At 44.8% G+C, this 20,742-nt stretch overlaps 1 protein-coding gene across 1 annotated transcript in view; it reads left to right on the forward strand.

Moving 5' to 3' along the window:
* The window catches only part of LOC311584015 (ATP-binding cassette sub-family G member 3-like), a 44,702-nt gene extending 26,495 nt beyond the window's left edge, over positions 1–18,207 (forward strand). The window contains exons 9-16 of the mRNA XM_084758036.1: positions 1,195–1,445; positions 4,913–4,995; positions 7,689–7,778; positions 9,113–9,237; positions 10,875–11,029; positions 14,884–14,973; positions 15,787–15,872; positions 17,610–18,207. Of these exons, the coding sequence (XP_084614162.1) occupies positions 1,195–1,445; positions 4,913–4,995; positions 7,689–7,778; positions 9,113–9,237; positions 10,875–11,029; positions 14,884–14,973; positions 15,787–15,872; positions 17,610–17,799 (1,070 nt within the window). The 3' untranslated portion in view covers positions 17,800–18,207. The remainder of the gene's footprint in view (positions 1–1,194; positions 1,446–4,912; positions 4,996–7,688; positions 7,779–9,112; positions 9,238–10,874; positions 11,030–14,883; positions 14,974–15,786; positions 15,873–17,609) is intronic.
* Positions 18,208–20,742: the final 2,535 nt, after the last annotated feature.

The raw sequence follows: 20,742 nt of genomic DNA on the forward strand, positions 1-20,742 counted from the left end.
CCTCAGATAAGAAAGCAGAGTCATAAGATCAGGTTATAGACAAGCCAGGATGGAGGGCATTTTCTTAATTAGTGACTGATGGGGGAGGGCCTGGCCCTGAGAGCTAACCATGGTGGTGGGGGAGCAGGTAGCCTGCTCTGAGGTCAGGAGAGCAGGAGAGCTGTGTCTGCGCCTGCCTGCTGCAGCACCTGGGAGAGTGGGCCCTGCACCTGCCTGGGCACCACAGTAGAGCTGGCTCTGGTGGCATGGGAGTGGGTGAGCTGGTTGCAAGGGCATGAGAGCAGGAGAGCTGGCCCTGGCTCTTGCAGGCTGCAGCATGGGGTGAGCTAGCTGGAGAGCTTACCCTGGTGGTGTGGGTGTAGGGGATGCAGGGCTTTGAGTTGGCCCACCTCAACCTCTACCCCATCTGTCAGCTGTTGGAGCAGGTGAAAAGGCCACTCCTGCAGATCCAAAGCTACAGGCTCTCCATGACACAGGGAAACATCTAGAACTCTGAGAGAAGTCCCAGAGAAGATCCAGTGTTGACAGTGTAGCAGAAGCCAGAGGCCTCAAACCAGACCAATGACTCATTATTTGCAAGCAAATATGTGTGGACAAAAGAGTATACTATGTGACACATTGTGGCACACTGCAGTAAAAAAAAAGAGACTTGTTATATAAATTTACATGTAGCAGAAATCAGGGAGCCCACCGTTATATTAAGAGGCTTAGAGTTATATGGGAACTAAGGCTTTGTTAAGAGTTAGGATACAGAAGGGGAAAAGGCCATTCCGTTTGCTGTATCCATTATGGTAGTCAGGTCAGTTAAGAATGCTCTGCTAATAAGTGAAGTAATTGCCTAGTAGTCATTTTATTGTTTTCAAAATGTGTTGGGCTGAGGATGCAGCTCAGCATGGAGAAGGCTGGCCTAGCAAGCGCAAAGCCCTGAGCTTGGTTCCTAGAGCTGCATACCTGGGTGTGGAGGTGCACACCTGTAATTGAGCACTTGCAACATAGAAACAGGAGGCCAGAAGTGTAAGGCCACCCTTGGCTACATAGCGACCGTGAGGTCAGCGTAGGTGACATGAGAGCTTGTCTCAAAGAAAATCAATACATAATTTATGTGTTATTCATGAATTCAACCTGATAGTCAACAGAAAAATCAGTTAACTTATTGTCTGCTGCTTCTTGTCTTTATCCACTTTTATCCCAAAGCTGATGAACATAAAGAGCTTTTTCAGACAGAACATGAAGTCGCAGGAACATTGGCCAAGATGTATGCACAGTCCTCCTTATACAATGATATAAGAGCCAAACTGGATCAACTGTTGGGGGCACAGAAGGTGGAGAGGAGCTCGGCCGTGGAGGAGATCACGTGTGTCACCCCTTTCTGGCACCAGCTCCGGTGGATTGTCGGTCGTTTGTTCAAACATTTCATGGGTTTCCCACAGATCACTATGACACAGGTAATCTGATGAATTATTTTCATTGTATCATGAAACACTCAAGTGGGAGGAACTTGTTTCTGAGTCAGTTGAGCTCAGGGTCACAGTGACCTTGGGCTCCTTCCTGTGTTTGTCGTCTCCACTACACCTGCCATATAGAGATTCCTAGTGAAGCAAGCAGAACATAATTAACTGTTTCCTTATGGAAAATATTTTTAGTGGTGTGTTTCATTTAGACAACATATAATGACAAATCCAAGTAGGAATTCTTATTTGGGGACTGCAAAAGGTGATCAGGCACACCTGGGAGTTCCTCACACTCACCGATGCTTCCTACACGTTCAAAGTACAGGAGCGACTGAAAAGGCTATTTTCTGATGCAACTGTTCATTAAGTGGATATATGGTTGTTGAGTGAATAGGTAAAATTTGTAGCACATCAGATGAAAGCATGGACGTTGGAAAAGGTTGAGTAGAGAAGTTGTGGGGGTGACAGGAGAGAGAAAGGGGGGGAGGGGAGGGCTGATCTGTACCTGAAATCAGGCGATGAGGAGACAGCGCCACTGAACACCTCCGGGGAGCCTGTGCAGCTACTGCCTGAGAGAGGAGCCTGTGGTGGAGTGCTGCTCCCTCACTCAGGGGCTGGTGTTTGAAAGCAGGAGCTCCTCAAAGAGAGCAGCGGCACACAAGTGCAGTTGGACTTATGGAGGCTCTTCCCTGTCAGCTCCTGAGACTCTTTACACGTGATCTGTACCTACCAGTAACCAACATGCCGTAAGAGTTTCAGTTATTTTAACATGTGTATCGTACACAAATGTAGTTCTCCCAGCTACTCGGCCTTCACTTATTCATTTATTTCTTATTTTATGATGCTGCTGATGATGATAGGAAGAGGATGATGACGATGACGATTCTGCTGTGTTTTCAGTTGATCCCAGGGTCTTAGCCAGTAGATGGCAAGTCTCTACTGTGGATCTGTGTTCCCACTCCTGCCAAACCTTTGTAGTCAGTGCAGCTGTTTGGGGTTGTTACGTTATTATCAGACATTTAGCTGTAGGTGTCTGTTTGGCTACTTTATTGCATCTTATGTTTACCACCCTGCTCCACCCCAGTCCCTTCCACGCTCCCAACACCAGGGAGGCGAGAAAGTCGGTTAGAAGGGAGAGGAGGCAGAGCCCTTCTAGACGGCTTCCTGCTGACCAGGGTCCTCAGGCTGCTGGGCAGCTATGACCTTCACCGTCAGGACATTCAATTGTTTCGTCTAGTCCTTTGTGCATGGTTACGCGACACACTGCTGTGAACTGCAACAACCTGCACCCAGCAGCGACAAGGACAGCACAAGAAGCAGGGGAGCAGCAGCAGCCTCTCTTGGGGCTCTGGCCTTTATATAGCTTCTCAAAAGTTTCCAGAATTCCACAGACTGGCAGACACTATCAGCAGCTGGCAGAACCACGCCCCTGCTAGAGCATGAGGCAAATCATAGTCACCTGTGTGAAGCAGCCTCTTATCCCCACAGCTGGGATTAAAACAAAAACATATTCACATTCACATGACCTAACTGGGTTTTGTTTTTTTGTTTTTGTTTTTTTGTTTGTTTGTTTTTTTGTTTTTCGAGACAGGGTTTCTCTGTGTAGCCTTAGCTGTCCTGGACTCACTTTGTAGTCCAGGCTGGCCTCGAACTCACAGCGATCAGCCTGCCTATGCCTCCCAAGTGCTGGGATTAAAGACGTGCGCCACCACGCCTGGCTCGTAACTGGATTTTTAAAGGCCCCACAATTGTCACTACGTAGTTTCTGCTGAACGCTGAAAGGCAGGATGTTGTTGGCTGTAATGGAACATTGCTTACGTCTAAGTGGGAATGCCACCATTTTCCTTTGTAATATCACTGCCTCTCTCTGTGTATGTGAATATTGTTACCATTTGTGTTATATGGTCAGTTGCTACAAGCACTTTGGGCTTTATACTTGGGTATCTATGTCGTAAAGAGACACATTTATATCCCAACTCACTGAGGAAAGGAAGATTTGATATGACTTGAAAACAAATAGTTACATTTATCAAATTGGGTTACTCTTACAGTGAGAGAATGTCATGAGGTAGGTGTGTGTGTGTGTGTGTGTGTGTGTGTGTGTGTGTGTGTGTGTGTGTTAGCAATGCTGTGAATGGATGACTAAAGTTTTAGATTTTTATGTACTTATTTTTCATGTGTGGGTGTTTTGCCTGCATGTGTATCTGCATCATACGTGTGCCCATGGAGGGCAGAAGAAGGACTCAGATCCCCTGTAGCTGGAGTTACAGGCAGTTGTGACTTCTTGTGGCCTGAACAGCATCCTCTGCAAGAGCAGCAGGTGTTTTAACTGCTGAGCCATATCTCCAAGCCCTGGGATTTTGTTTTTGGGGTTTTTTGTTTGTTTTCAAGACAGGTTTTCTCTGTATAGCCTGGCTGTCCTGGACTCACTTTGTAGACCAGGCTGGCCTCGAACTCAGAGATTTTGGGTTTAAATTTAAGTTATGAAGTTACATGAAAGTATGTTTTCTGTTAGATTATAATTTCCTATTTTAAAATAATTACTAAAGTATCTCAAATCAGGCACAGCATCATGTATCCCTAGTCTGTTCTAACTGAAGCCTCTCTAAAGCCATTTAGCCCTAAGCCAAAGCTGTGCAGGCTCCTCATGAGCTGAGGGTCTGACACTTCCTGAACACAGGTCCCTGGATTGGGGTTGATGGGGCAGCAGTGGGTGTCATGTGTCAGCTGTATTATTCTTGGTGACAGCACCAGTGCTCCACTGCACAGGCTCAGACTTCCCAGAGGCTGCACAGGTGAGGACACGCTCACCCCTGCTCCGCACACAGTCCATTGTGAGGGGCTGTGCTGTGAGTGGTTTTGATGTCATTATTCGGTTTGCACTTGTGGGGATCATGACTAGGGTCTAGTGTCTGCTGTTCAGGGACGGCTCTCTGCATGGAGCTACACCCCTGCCTGCCTGTGCTGCTTCCTAACACTAAGTTTAAAAAAGCCTGAGTTCCTCTGAGCATTGAAGTGGAAAACTGCATGTGCTCACTGCACCAGAGCTGAGATCTCAGGTCAGGTGAACCCTTGTTGTCTTGTGTTTGTTCCCGACCTCCCCTGTGCCTGCATTCTCCCACCCTGTGTCATGCATGTTTCAGGACTGAGCTGGGCCCTACAATGGCCTTTCCTGCTGGGGAACTGGGAGAAGTCTTAGCTTTTCCAGGGTCTGTATAGTTAGAGTTTCAGATTGCACGGTCCGTAACTTTCCATTTAACATACAAGCAGTCTATTAACCTGTGTGTCTTATATTCTTCCAGGGACTCTGGCCAAAATACAGTGTTCATCTCACTGTAGACATCTGATTAGGAAACCCTCTATCTTAAAATACTGAGCAATACATTGAGTACCTATTACTCCTAATGGAAGTTTTTCTTTTTCCCCGTTTTTTTTTTTTTTGTTTTTTTTTTTTTTGATAGATGGTTATCATGGTCACACTGGCAGCAGCTGTAGGTATCGCTCTCCTTTTCCTGAAAAATGATTGTGTTGAAATCCCGACCAGGTAAGCAAGCTTGGATCCTGATTTCAAGAAAATGCTATCATTTTGTTCAAACTGTTATAAATCCATTAAGAGTTGAAGTTGATGATGAGCACAGAGGGCGCATTTGCTAGTGGCAGAGGGTGTTGTACGGTGAGGGCTGAGTGGAAGAGCCCACTTTTCCACATGTGTTTGTGTGTGGATGGTTTGAAATGATTCACACACCTCACATTTCACATTTTCCAGTTCTGTTTTATTGTTCTTTCATATATTACATCTCTGCCACATTTCCCTTCCTCCCTTCTCCCCAGTCTCTCCCTCTGCCTCCTCCTCTCTCCCGGCTGCACCATACCCACCTCTCCTATGAAAGGAGCAGGCTTTCCTGTGACGTCAACACTGCAAACACAGCATAACAAGCTACAACAAGACTAGGCCCTCACCCTCATATCAAGGCTGGTTGAGGCAACCCAGCAGCAGGAGAAGGGTTTTAACTGGTTTTAGTGTATGCAGTAGCTTCACATTATGCGACTATCAGCACACTGTGAATGTAGGACACGTTTTCACCTTCCCAAATGGAGTCCTGTAGCTCTGAAAGAAGACTCCCAATGCTAAACACTCCCACTTTCTGGCAACAACCATCCTACCTTCTCTCTGTGACTATGACTAAACCAGGGCCGCTGAATTGGAGTCAGAAAGTATTTATGTTTTCCTGCTGTTTTGATTGGCTCTTGTTTCGTAGCCTTGTTTTCCTTACTGTAATGTCTTCAGAGCTCATCAAAGCTTGGCAGGTGTGGGGTGTTCACAGGCTCTGAAAGGCAAAGTAATAGATAATAGTCCACTGTGTGCATACACTGTTGCTTCCTGTTCATCTGTGGCTGGAAATGTGGTGTGCTCTCACCTTTGGCTACTGTGAATGATGCTGCTGAGTGTGAAAATATGTTTGAACTCCAGATTTTTGTCCTCTGATATGGAAAGCTAATATTGCCTAGTCATGTTTGCATTGTGTTACCTACCTGAGGAAGCGCTGTCCTGTCTCTGACTGCACTGTACTATTTCATATTCTTTCCAGCATTGTACTAGGCCTCCAGATTATCCACATTCTAACCCAACTTATATCCCTTCTTGTTTTGAACAAGATTCCTAAAAAAAAAAAAATCATGATCCACCAGATGCTTTATGAACTGTCTGCAGAACTAATTTTCCCATTTAAATTGGATTATTTTCTTTTCATTTTGAAATTACTTACTTCTTTACTTAGTGTATATGTGACATGCGTGTCCTACAGCATGCACATGGATGTCAGAGGGCAATTTACAATAGCTGATGCCTCTACCTCATGGGCTTCAGGGATTGTACCCAGGTCACCAAGCTTGGTGGCTGCCATCTTATCAGCGGAAGTACCACTCTGGCCTTTAAATTTTCCTTGCTGTTGAGATATAGTTTTTTTTCTGTGATATGAACCCCTCACCAGACATGTGACCCACATACATTTTCTCCTTCTGCCTGTTGCCTTTTCATTCTGTTGATAAATACTTTCAGTGCATAAATACTTTTAGTTTACCAAATTATTATTCTTTTTCTTTGGGACCAATTTTCTTGAATATCTTTGCTTGTTGGAATGTGAGTGTGAGGCAATAGGCTGAGCTCAGTTATCCTGACTTGTCATACAGGTGTCACTTTTCTGGTCCTTGTCCAGTTTGAGTTATAATGTGGCACGCTTTCGTGTTACATATCGCATGCTCCAAACATAGTTTCTTAGCTACACCACCATTGTCAAATTCTCACTGTGAGTTTGGATGGCAAACCACTCTGCTCGATACTGTGTTCCCTGCTAGAATTCCCCAGCCTCAGGGTTCCTCACAGGGGCAGAGAGGCTTGATGGTTAAAAAGACTTCAGGAAGATTCTCTTGAGTGTGTGTGTGTGTGTGTGTGTGTGTGTGTGTGTGTGTGTGTGTGTGTGTGTGTACACATGTAGTATTGTATGTTATATGTGTGGAGCACATGCATGTTTATGTGGGTGTGTACACATGTGCATGTGGGTCAACACGCATATGTATACATTGGAGGCCAGAGGTTGATGTCAGGTTTTCCTGGATGGCTTTCCATATCGTCTTTTGAGACAAGACTCTCACTGAATCTGGAGCTCAGTGATTGGCTAGGCTGGCTGGCCAATGAGCTCCAAGCATCCACCTCTGTGTCCATCATCACTGTAGTTACTGATGTGAGGTTTGTGCCTGGCTGTCACATAAGCACAGGGTTCTGAACTCAGGTGCCCATGATTGCATGGCAGACACTTGGCTGAATGGGCCACTTGCCCAGCCTCATAAATCTGTTTTGATGTGTGGGGGAAACAATTAGTTTTGAAAGAAAGAAGAAGCATAAAAACTGGCTTTTATGTGCGTTCCCTTCCATTGATCAGACCTTAGTCAGTGGTGTGTTAGTCATTACAGCTGCCCCATACCGTCCTCTTTCCACCCTCCCTGAAGTCCACGCTCTGAACACTTTCCAGACCCACTAGTCCTTGGTCTGTACCACATGTTGATGGATCATCTTAACCCAGCACCCACAGATCACAGAACAGACAGTGTAGACACGGTCACAGGAAGCATTCAGAAACAAACACAGAAAGACCTGAGGTGGATATGTTTCTGGAAAATGCAGACAGAAAGTGGAATGTTGAGTTAGTGGTTCCCTTTCACTCTGTTCTCTCCTGACAGAGCCGGCCTGCTTTTCCTGCTCACAGTCTTCCAGTGTATGACAGGTGTGACTACAGGGAAGCTCTTCATGACTGACAGGGACCGATTCCTGTGAGTAGCCCTCCTCCAGCAGGCACCAGCGGCCCCTGTTCAAGATGATTATATTCATAGTTGAGCCTAGGATGTTATCTCATGAATTACCAGCATTTCTCCTTGTTTAGTTGAGAAGTGAACAAAGTACGAACTTTTGTGTTCATCAAGTGGCACCATGTGTTTTGAAGTATGTAAAGAGATTATTAATATTAACTGAAAAAATGTGTGGGGAATCAAGAGCACAGGTGTCTGCAGCTCAGGGAAAGTTGGGGTGTGGTCCCCAGATCTCAGTGCTGCAGACAAAGCAGTAGTAGGGGCTGAATAGCACAGTTCACTCCTGAACCCCCAAAAGACGGCAGGGTTTGACGGAGCTAAGCATAGTGGGTTTAGCAGCACACTGGGGCTGGAGGGGCAAAGCTGCATGGACAGGAGAGTGCTGCAGCCCTCCTGGGTGAAGGCTCAGAAGAGCCAGGGGGCAGCCATACAGTAACAGCTGTTTGACCTCTGGTGGCCCTGGCTTAGGGTTCACAGCTTCCATGGCTGGCAGGGTTTACCTACAAGTACACACCAGGGAAAGGGGCCATCAGGGAGGAGCTGAGAGCATAGTGCAGTGGGTAGAGTGCTTGTTTAGCATGCATGACCCCCTGGGGCAGATTCACAGAGCCAGGGAACCCTCAGCATGGCTTGGGGGGAGGGGCAGGAGGAAGGTCATTCTTGGAAAAATATGGAGTTTGAGGCCAGCCTGCACTAAAAATAAATAAATAAATAGAAAATTAAAAGTACAATCAAGCCACCAGACAATGAAGAGCTTGGAGCTTGGGATGGCTTAGAGAAACATGCCGAAGGGGAAGGACCATGTTAGCTGGTGAGGATCCTGGTTGTAAAGTGAAATCAGAAGGAGGAAGCCTCTCCGAAAGTGAGAGATGCAGAGGAGAAGGGTGTAGTGGCCTGAAGCTTCATGGTGTCCTCAGAGTGACAGTGTCACCTTCTTCATGAGAAGTGGGCGGGGCAGAGCCTCCATGACCAGGAGGTGAGGTACTAGAGCTGCTCTCACCAGCCTCAGAGGAGCAAAGTCTCTGGGGACAGAGAGGACATCAGACAGTTTCTCTTGAGGGGCTGTTCTGTGGCCAGAGTGGACAAAACAGGAGGGAGTTCTCTGATGGGGAGTCGTATGAGAGTGTCAGGAGGACGGTGGCCTAGGCATGCCAGTCTCCAAGGTGGGGACAGGTGTGGGCGTCAGCCGGGAGCACAGGGGACACTACTGTCCAGTTAGGCTCCCTGTGTAGCCAGGGTCCCACCTGTGCCTTCTGGACTAACCTGAGGGTGTGTAACGAGGTCTTTTGTTTCTGTAGACATGAGCATGGCAGTGGATACTACGAAGTGTCGTCATATTTCTTCGGGAAATTGCTGGCTGAGCTAGTGCCAAGGAGGTTATTTACAACTATTATATTTACTGTTGCAACATATGTCATAGTGGGTAAGTAACAAAAGCAGAGAACAGGTCTTGTGTCTTTCAGGAGCATGCTCTGGTTCATACAACTGTGGCAAGTCTTAAAGCAGACAAGCATGTCTCCATGCACTGTCTACAGTGGATGTTCCGTGAGCAGAGCCTCCCAGGCTCCTTAACGGAAGATCTCCAAAAGCTGTTGATGAAACTGTGTTCTACTAAGATGTCCTGTTATTATAACGGATGTAGACATAACTCACATGTGAGGCAGTGCCAATAGAGCAAAATCATCTATTAGATATCCATCCATGGATGGATTTTTCTTTTATTTGTATTTGTGTGTGTGTGTGCGCGCGCACGCATGTGTGCACACATATGCACCCTAACTGAATGCAGTGCCTATAGAGGTCAGAACAGGATGTTGGATCTCCTGGAACTGGAGTTACAGGAGAATGTGCGTGACCATCCAGGTGCTGGGAACTGAATCCAGGGCTTCTGCAAGAACTGCACACGCTCCTAACCACTGAGCCATGTCTCTAACACAGCTGTGTAATTTACTCTGTGTTTCTGTTTATGTGTCTCCATGTAAATACAATATAGAAAAGTGAATAGTATCTCATATGTATGCATATGCATGTAAAAACCTAAATATACACACTGTCATTTGAGAACTCTGAATTTGGGATTTATTGAAATTATGTAATATAAATAGTCACTTCAAATATGTACACAGATTCATTTATGTACAGTGATTTATTTTCATCTTATTCTGTATAGAACTTCCATACTTTTCACACACACACACAAACATATGCACACTTATACACACACATGCACATCTTTAAAAATAAGTATTGATAAAACTTACAGAATCATTCTCTTAGGTCATGGGGTTGCTGGTGGGCAAACACGCTTGTCCTGCAAGCCTGACAACATGGATTTGATCCTCAGGATTCACAGTGGAAGAGAGAATCACTGAAGAAAGTGGCCCTTCGACTCCACAGGCACATATGGCACAGGCACATGCCATGGTATGCATGTATCATGGTTTGTTTGCCTGTGCCATGTGTGCATCTGTGATGGTATGCAAGTGCCATGGTGTGCAGTATCATGGTTTTCCTATGTCATGGTGTGAAAATATCATGGTTTTCTTGGGTCATGGTGTACATGTATCCAGGTGTGAATGTTTCATGGTGTGAATGTAATATGGTACGCATGTGTCATGGTGTGCATCGGTTATGGTCTACATGTATCATGGTGTGCATGTGCGATGTGAGCATGTCATGTTATGCATGTACCATGTATGCATGTGTGATGTTGTGCATGTGCTGTGTGTGCCTGTAACTACAATTGTAGAAGATCTGATGCCCTCTTGTCACCTCCAGAGGCAGCTGTACACATGCGGCATACTTTCACACAGACACATGTAAATGCACGTTCAAAGTCGAGTACATGTTTAAAAAGAGAAGCCTGCATAAAAACTTTATGTAGTCAAATGGAAGGAAGTGATGAATTGGGAGATCCAGAGTCGTCGGGTGACTGTAAAACTGCTACTCGTCCCTTTGATTATTAGTGTTATTTGAAAAATGTCCAATTCTCATGACTTAGGTAACTGGACTGACCTTCCTTTTTTTTTTTTTTTTTTTTTTTTTTTTTTTCTCCTTAAGGAGTAACTGCGAGTGTGACCAGTTTCTTCACCGTGATGTTTACTGTCTTGATGCTGGCTTTTTCTGTCAGTTCCCTGCGCCTGTCCATAGTCACAGGGGAGAACACAGCAGCTGCACCAATGCTACCTGCCACCATCTACTTCATGTTCACGCTGGTGAGTGTGCACTGCGTTTCCGAAGAGAAAAACTTTCCTTGTGTTTGTTCTTGCACATGCAACCCACTTGATAAACCAGCTCTTGGGACATGAAGCCTTAAGCTAAAGCTTATTATGGTCTGTAGTGGAAAAGAAGTCCCCTTTCCTCCTTTGAGGCCACTGCTCCAGTGTCAGTACTGTGATGTAGCTGACGTGCCCTTCCTAGTGAGCTCTTCAGAGGCATTTCTTAGGGTCATATTGCGAAACCTTAATAACTGGACTTTCAAGAAAGTGCTGTGATTGGCTGATTCCCTTACAAGAGGAGCCGACTACTGCCTTCCTTTCCTGCTGCTGTGAGAGGCTTCCTGCCCTTTCAACCACAGCTGATATGACGTGGTCCACTCACCAGTCTCTAATGGGAAAGCAAAAGTCAAGTGTTCACCAGGAGGCATCTGCCTGGGGCTCATGTGGGCTCTGAAAAGCATTAGAAACAGAGAGGAGGCAGAGTCCCTGGTACTAACTCGGTCTCCTGTATTAGCACCTTCTGTTTATCTCTTTAAAGTTGGATGCTCAGCCTTAGACCTGCATGTGCATAAACTATACACTTGATGTATATGACTCAGCCGATGAGTGGAGCCAGGTCCCACATTTCCCCACCAAGCACATCAAGTAAACACAACTGTTTAATGTGCTAATGTTCATATCAGTTCTGCTAGTGTAAGAGCATGCTGCAGCTTGGCAACGGGAGGTGCGTGCTCCTGAGAAAGTGCTAAGTTTCATCTATATTTCCTATTTTTATGATCACATATGTATGGCAATCCAGTAACGTAAATCTCCAATAGGTGTGTTTTAAATCGTTTTTGTTTGAGGGATTCATAAATGCATATAAAGTGCTTTGATCAATACTACTCCCATTTCCTCCCTCCCAAATCCTTCCCTGTGGAGTTTTGGATGAGAAATGTCCCCTAAGGCACAAGGACTTATACACTTGGTTTTCAGTAGGTGCTGTGAGGGGTCCCTGGGGGCGGCTCTGAGGGCTGCAGGCCTGCAGTGCTTCCTGTTCCCTCCCTGCTTTGTGCTTTCATGTCAAGATGTCAGCATTTGGCTTCCTGCTCTAGCTTCCTCCCCTGCTTCCTGTCACCTGCTGCCTGCTGCCTGCTGCCTGTCACCTGCTGCCTGCTGCCTGCTGCCTGTCACCTGCTGCCTGCTGCCTGTTGCCTGTCACCTGCTGCCTGTCAACAGAAGCCTGCAGAGCCTTTATGGGTACTTGTTGTCCACAACAGGCTTTAGACAGACGGCAGAGACGTTGTTATCACCTATTTCTTCCACTGGCAGAAGAAAATGCAAATACTGATTATTAAAATGAACAATTAATAAATTGTTCCTCACACTATTAATCATGGTGTCTTTATAACATCAATAGAAACCAAGTTCAGATAGGAGTCTACACAGGGGTGTGCCAGATAGGTATGTGTGTTAACGATGTGTAACTTGCCAAAAGAAAAAAGGAATTTGGAGATAATTAAAACCCAGATGGGAAATCTGAACTGAAACCCTTTGAAGGTATGTAGATGAGCTTCTACAAACACCAAAGAAGCCAACAGGCTGAAACATATCTGTACAGTGATAGGGTGACAAACAGAGGCTCCTCCCCTGCTGCCCCCCGCCCCCGCCATGTCACTGCTGCTGCTGCTGCTGGGATGAAGAGGGTCTTATGTAACTCAGAACGAAATAGATGTAACTCAGATTTTAAAAGCTCTTGGAGGGCCTCACTCCACAAGAATGTTCCATGGCCTTCCACCAGAGAAACTAAAATTGTTTCTCATAAATACTGTCCCGGATCTCCCTTATCCTAGCCTCTCTCAGGACACAGTTTCTGCTAAAATTACCAGACCATTATTTTCTGCTTAGGGACCAAACACTGGTAAACTCCTGAAAAACAAAACCAAACCAAACTGAAACAGACCTTGGGAGGGCCCCTTTCCTGTGATTTTGGCTGAACCAAGTTAAAGAGGTGTTAAAGAGATGTGACCTTTCACACACAAGTGAAAAGGCCTCATTCAATGCTCAGGGGACTGGACTATCTCACCACAGTGAAGTCTTAATTAAAAATGGAACAGTCTTGGTTATGATTGAAAAATCAAAAATAACCCAGCACTCGGGAGGCAGAGGCGGGCGGATCACTGTGAGTTCGAGGCCAGCCTGGTCTACAAAGTGAGTCCAGGACAGCCAAGGCTACACAGAGAAACCCTATCTCGAAAAACCAAAAAATAAAAAATAAAAACTTGCTAATGAAACTAAAACAGCTTTCTTTTTAAAAACACTTTTATTTTATGTGCATTGGTGTGAGGAAATCAGGTCACCTGGAACTGGAATTAGACAGCTGTGAGCCACCATGTGGGTGCTGGGAATTGAACCCAGGTGCTTTGGAAGAGCAGACAGTAATCTCAACTACTGAGCCATCTCTGTAGCCAACCCCAATAGCTTTTCTACTAACAGTTCAGTTCTGTGACTGTCTAGTCTTACACTTAAAAAACAAACAAACAAACAAACAAACAAACAAACATGGTTCCTCAGATGAACAAATACCCGAGGCCTAAGTTTCCACCTTTGGATCATCTAGGCAGCCTTCAAAATTAATTCTCAAAACGAACCTAACAGCACCTCATCGCCTAAAGGACACATGTTGCCAGATCACGTTTCACTTTTATAAATGGGCTCATAAAACTAGACGTAGAGAACTGAATACTTGGGTCCACAGTGTAAGAACACAGCGCATGCGCCCGAGGAGTGCTCGCTGTGCTTGTGAGGCAGGACACCACAGGCCCAGCGCACAGACCCTCTTCATTCGAATGGGACACTGATCCTACCAGAGCACAGTGCACGCTAGTCTCTTTATTAAAGCAGGACACACGGGGTGGGAAGTTTGCCAGAGACTGTGCTTTTGTTCCCAGACCTCTATCAACTGAGAAGATGACTTATTCCTGACACAACGGGGCAGTGGGTTCTCTCACCAAAGGGGGTGATCCTGCACTAGGTGGTGATCCTCCCTCCACTGGGTGGTGATAGCGCCATCAATTTTGTTGATGTGGTTGTTCAGGATTGTTCTGGCTAATTGGGGTCTTTTGGTTTTCCATGTGAAATTTAATATTGTTATTTCAACTATGTGAATTGTATTAGAATTCTGATGGCACTTGCATTGAATCTGTGGATTGCCTTGGATAAGATGGGCATTCTCATATTTATTGTACAAACCTATAAGCACAGGAGAATTTCTATCTCTTGGTATCTTCAATTTATTTATTTTTTCCGTTTTTTAAAAGTTTATATTGTAAAAGTACCTCACCTGGTTACGTTTATCCCAAGACACCTCCTCATTCCCCACTTTAGAAGTCACTAATGTGGATGACATTAGTTTCTGCATTTTTTACACATTGTGTCTGTACTTGTACTTAGAAAATCTTTTGTATGCATTTATTACAACAACAACAGAGTAACGAAGACAGCTGGTTATTATATAGTTTCTATATGGGACATTAAAAACTAGGTACAAAGCCAGATGGTGTATTTATGGCTTGTGAACTTTAAAGGAGGTGCGTAGGTCACACGCCATTTTAACAATAACATAAGTAAGCATCTACAGGGTTTGCCTTCTGCAGAGTTGGAGGGCAGGGCAGGTGCTTCTTTTAAAACCCACAAAGAGCCTTGGCTTTGCCACGACTGAAGACTTCTGTCTAGAGTTAACTGAGAGACTGTTTCAATGATGTGCTCTGAGCAGAAATGTTCAGAAGGAAGCAGGGACTTGAAGAAGGAAGAGCTTGTCTAGAATATGGAGCCACTCGTTTGGCTCTAATTTACAGTTTTGCTCTTTGCAGGTTTTCTCAGGCCTATCACTCTATTCAGGGAGCTTCCTGCCTAGCCTCTCATGGATCCAGTACCTCAGCATTCCTCATTATGGATTTCAGGTAGGTGTCCTCTCTGTCACTGTGCTGGATTCTCCGGCTGTAATAACTGAAGTGACTCCCCACCTCGTCCTTTCCCCAGCTCTAAGCTCTCAGCAGCTCCTATTCAGGAATCTCCTTCCAGGGGCAAGAGATGAGCAATTTCCTGTTATGTTTACCTACCCTAAGGTCCATAAGTCATCAGGGGTTTCCCCAGTCACATGGTATTCTAGGGAAATGGGGTGAGGGAGAGAAATCTTGGAGTAAAGAGGAGAGGTGGATGAAATGGTGACAAACATACTTCTGTGTTTTTACTCAAAAAGGAAATGACAGGATCAAAGGTTATGATACATAGTTCATATTATGAAATTAAAGCAAAGCATGTGATACCCATAGCCATAGTGGCTTTATAAGCCCATCTCTGTGGTAAAGTATCTTAAAATATTTTCTGGCTCTCAGAATCACAATTGGTTTTGATGAGAACAAGCAAAAATACTGTCACTATAAGTCAGTAGTATTGTTTTAACTACAGTGTTTATGGGGTTTGGGGATTAGCGGGGGCAAAGAAGAAGAAGTGTGCCTAGGGTAATGTGGTTAGAGAACCCACCTCCCAGCTGATTGGAAGCACCATCATGTCAATCACAAGCCTCCTGGTGGGGGGGGGGGCGGGGACAGCGATGCTCTGCTGAGCAGCTTGTGAACTTGGTAGGGTGTTTTTGTTTTTGTTTCAATTAGAAATAAAAGTAAAGATTGAACTTGAAGTTAGCTGTATTTATTCTTTGGAAACTTATGGACATAAAAACTATTTTCCTTCCTATGATCTTGCTTGTGTTACAGGCTTTGTTGTACAGTGAATTCCTGGGACAAAATTTCTGTCCAGAAAACAACACAGAAGAACTCAGTAGATGTCAGAACTATGTGATGTAAGCCGGAGTTCAGTGACATAACGGGGACACAGGATGCTACTCAGCTGAGGGGAAGCCTGTCCTTCAGGGCCAACACTCTGTCTTATGCCTGTCCCCAGGAGGAGTCACTGTGCACTAGCAGACGTGTGTTTTGTCCTATTGCTGCACGGTGTAGATAGTGTACAGAAAGGGTCCTTTGGGGGCCTCTTGAGCAATGGTTTTGGTGTTTTAAGTTTGAGTTCTTTGTTTCAGAACATTTGAGTTTGACACAGGCTGCTCTGATAGTTTAGCAAGCGCACATGGTTTCTACATGTATCGATCACAGTCCTGTGAACCAAGCCTGGGAATGTCAGGGCAGCAAAGGCCAACTGTGGTGAGCTTTGTCTGCCAGCATTCAGCGTCTTCCCTCTGCCTCACACACTGGAAGACTTCAGACAGCCCTGTTTGAGTGTGTGTGTGTGTGTGTGTGTGTGTGTGTGTGTGTGTGTCCTATCAGTGGATATGTCCAGATATCGTTCAGTATATTGAGAAGGAAGTCTCATTTTTGTCTATTGCATTAAAATAGAAACACAGATGTTCAATAAAATAAAAGTATGTTGTTTTAAAGTTACAATACCTTCACTTTCTACAAATGTTCTCATGATTTGGTTTTGTTATATAAATGAGAGGAATATGCTGACATTAAATCTCTCATGCATGTTCAAAACAATAGTGAATAGTAGAGGTGTAAATTTATGTTCTGAGGTCCTGATGAGAAAGCCTGTATGGGAGAGATCTTATGTGCACATCTCCTCTTTCCTGGTGGGGTCTGGCGTCTGCCTCATATGAATTCCTTCCTAGCTTCTGGTCAGGAAGCCATGGATGGAGAAGCTGAAAGCAGAGCAGGGCAGGCACACACTTCACACTCACATGTCTGTCCTCATAGGAGGAAGAAGAAATCTGTGCTTTCAGCAGATTTGTGACCTGGAAATCCTAAGAGATGTGAGGGAACAGAGAGGTGTGGGGTGGACACACAGAGGCAGGAACTGGAGCTATGTGCAGAATTGTCCGCAGCAGCTGCCCTTCTACCCCAGTCAGGTCCACGGCATCCTGCTGTGCTCCAGCTCTACCCAGCCTCAGCTGCCACTGGGCTGCTGGGAAGGTCCTGTAGCTAAGCATCTGTGGCTGTCACTACATTCCTAGTACATGAGCTGACAGGAGTTGAGCAGCTCTTGTCAGAAGCCCGTGACCTCCTCTGGTCCTCGGTCTAGAATTCCGTGCTGTGTTCTTTTGCAAGACTGTCTAGTGAGTCAGCAGAATTCACAAAGCTTTGATCTCTTTGGAAGGTCTGTGTGTGTCATTAGGAGCTGGGGTTGCTGCTTCAGGTGCAGCCAGTTTGGGATAAGTGTCTTTGCCCTTGAAGAGAGCAAGAGAGCAGCACTGTAGACTCAGAAACGAATGGCACTGTGAGGTCCACGAAGTTGGATCACAGTGTGACTCTGTAAATGTGGCCAGGTTTAGAAGCCTACTTCCTGTATGCTGTTTAGTGGGTGTGGGAGCTGCAGCACTTTGATTGTGTTTTAAATGAAGTAAACTGCCCAATTCAAGTTGTGTAGATTGATTAGCATAATTTATAACAAAATTGTAAGCATATTCTTACTACTATTTATTAAATATAAAAAAGAAATTTTAAATGATGTGTTGAAACAACTTTTAAAAGGAAGTAACAGTGAATAATAAATATTGACTTTATTTTGTGTGTGTGTTGAATTACAGATGCACTGGTGAAGAATTCTTGGCAACTCAAGGCATCGATCTCTCATCATGGGGCTTTTGGCAGAATCACTTGGCCTTAGCTTGTATAATGTTTATCCTCTTTGCACTTACCTATGTGCAATTATTACCGCACAGAAAATTACAAGTTCTTAGGTCCAGGAGGAGAAAGATTTTACAGATGTTTAAATAGATGTGATTCCAAACTGTCTTCTAAATGTTCATAATTACACTCATGGGCAAACGCTACAGCCCACATTATGCAGAGGAGATTCCATCTGTTGTGAACTGTGGTGAATGCAGACACTCATGGCTGCTCATGTCACCAAGACTAAGTGACACCTGAGTTCTTCACCCCAGTCAGGACAGCTAGTCACCCCTCGCAAGCTTAGAACTTGTGGAAGAGGAGTGGAGAGAGTGCAAGAGCCAGAAGATGAGAAGAGGGGCTGGCAGTGCTGTACTGTTACAAGGAACTTGTTTGTATGGCCTAGGAAGCCAATAACTGACACAGTAAGACTGACTTGTATTCTTAAAGCTGCAAGCACTATGCTGGGCAGAATCTAAACTGCTACTACTCTCACAATAAACTACAATAAACTACTCTAAGCCTCATAACCTCCTATATCCCAAGCACTTGCCGATCTAATCCTCCTCAGGAGGCTTCTCTCCACCAGCTCCCAACCATCAATTGCCAACTCTCAACTTCTCTCCAGGCTCCTCCCACCTCCCGTGGAAGTCCTGCCTTCCTCTTCCTGTCCTTCGGCCCAGCTGATTGGCTAAACAGCACTTTATTGACAACTGCTATATCCACTCAAGGCATTCCTCCCACACTGTACTGTGGGCTTGACATAGCTATGGCAACCTTGGTCTGTCTCACAGCACTATAGCTACCTACACAAGCCTGGGTCCCTCATCAGCACAGCCAGAACCAGAGAGGAATCGGGGGGACCATCCCCCATTCTGCTGGACTATGGGCTTTGGTAGATCGTGGCAGAGAGGCAGTCAGTGATTTCATATGTAAACACACAGATGAGCCTGCTAGGCTCCAGTGGAAAGTCTGAAACTCAGACTTACACAGACAGCTCTGTTTAATCTCTGCGTTACAAGACAAAACCCAAAGATATAATTTCAAAAAGAGACTTGTAAAGAGTACTTGAAGGGAGTGTAAGGGTGATAAGAAAGGTGGGAATGAAGGAGAATTGGTGAAATGCATTATGTGCCTGTGGGAATTGTCATTTTTTAAAGAAAAATTATATATATAAAAAGGAACTTGTGTATCTAATGAAGACATTCTCCTGTTTGTTTTCTATTATGTTGTAAATCAGCAACAATTTTTTAAGTTCACAAAATAGCAACAAACTAAATTATAAGTCAAAGATTCCAAGGCCCCAAATAATGTTATTAAAAATTGCATGTTAGTTCATATCATCAATAGTAACCGTAATGTGAGACAATCAATGATATTTTTGACATGGAAAAAGAGAATTTATCATAGAACATTTTACATTCTTAATATCCTTGGTATCATTTTCTTCATCTTTTCAGTGAGAACATAGACTACCGTTCTCTTAATGTAATAGGCAATGAAGTCATGATTGGAGCTGGGAACACTAGGAGGTCAGGGCCATCCTTAGCTAGATCATATGTCAGAGGCTACCCTGGGCTATAAAAGGCACTACCTCAAAACTAAAAAAACAAAAACAAAAACAAAAAACAAAACCAATCAAACAAAGAAATCCACACATAATGAGTGATCACAAGGAAGGTCTTTGATGATCGCTTTAAGTAAGATTTATGGATGATATCTTAGAGTTTCTGTTCCCATGATGAAACACTGTGACCAAAAAGCAAGTTGGGGAGGAAAGGGTTCATTCATCTTACACTTCTACATTGCTGTTCATCACCAAAGGAAGTCAGGACATGAACTCAATCAGGACAGGAACCTGGAGGCAGCAGCTGATGCAGAGACCATGGAGGGTGATGCTTACTGGCTTGCTCCTCATGGCTTGCTCAGCCTGATTTTTTATAGAACCCAGGACTACCTCAGTGGGCGGGGCCTTCCCACATTAGTCACCAGTTAAGAAAATGCCCTACCACTGGATTTTATCCTTCCTCTCCGATGACTCATGCTTCTGTCAAGTTGTCATAAAACCACCCAGTACAGATGGTCAGTTCTCTGTGGTGATGTAATAGATGAGGAGTCTTGATTGGGGCCTTTGGCTGGAGCATCAGTAAAAAGACAGGGTTGTTGTGATATGAAATGGCTCCTGTGACACTGCAGGGTAACGCTGGATCTGAAAAGTCACTTAAGCTCCCGGGTAACTCTATGCTATGGAGTTAACTGGAGGCTACCCCGAGGAACATTGCTGAGAAGCAGATATTTGGACCCTGTATTGCATGATGTAATGAAAGATGGAGTCTGGCTCTTGGTACAGGCTCGGTGTCCCCATGGCTCTTCCTGTTGGCCCCTTTCAGTTGTTCCTCCTCACCTTCCCCAGTCCTCTGTGACTCTGCTGACCCACTGAGTCTCTCAAGCAAGGACTCTGAGCTGCCACACTTGACTGTTATTAACATGAGGGACCTTCATCCTCCTTTCTGTCTGCCATCTGGTCACCAAGAAACACATCAAATATTGTAACTCCAGATTCGTAGATCCCAGCACAGAAAACATAAACATCAAGACAATATGCCTCCTTGAGAATCCAGCAACCACATCAAAACCTAGAAATTTATCTATTGCAAGATCCAGCCTTAATAATCTTGGGTAGAGCCCCAAACCTATCTACTTATGACCACAGAGACACATCTCATCCATGTTCACTGCTGATCTGTTCATTATAGTCAGAAATCGGAAACAGCCTCAATGTCCACCAGCTGATAAATGGACACTGAAAACATCGTACACTGACGCAGGAAACATTATCCAGATGATAAGAAAAAGATGAGCCATGAAATTTTCAAGTAAATGAATGCATTAGAAGCAATCCTCCTGAAAGAGGTAACCCAGGCCCCAAAGACAAACAGTGCATGTTTTCTCTTATATGTGGATGTTAACATGTAAGTTTTAGACAAGTGTGTTTCATTGTGAATAATAACACAGGTCATAGAGCCAGGGACCAGCGAGGATGAGAAGATC

The sequence above is a fragment of the Acomys minous genome, assembly GCF_964271855.1.
Source record: "Acomys minous genome assembly, chromosome: 15".
Taxonomy (NCBI): domain Eukaryota; kingdom Metazoa; phylum Chordata; class Mammalia; order Rodentia; family Muridae; genus Acomys; species Acomys minous.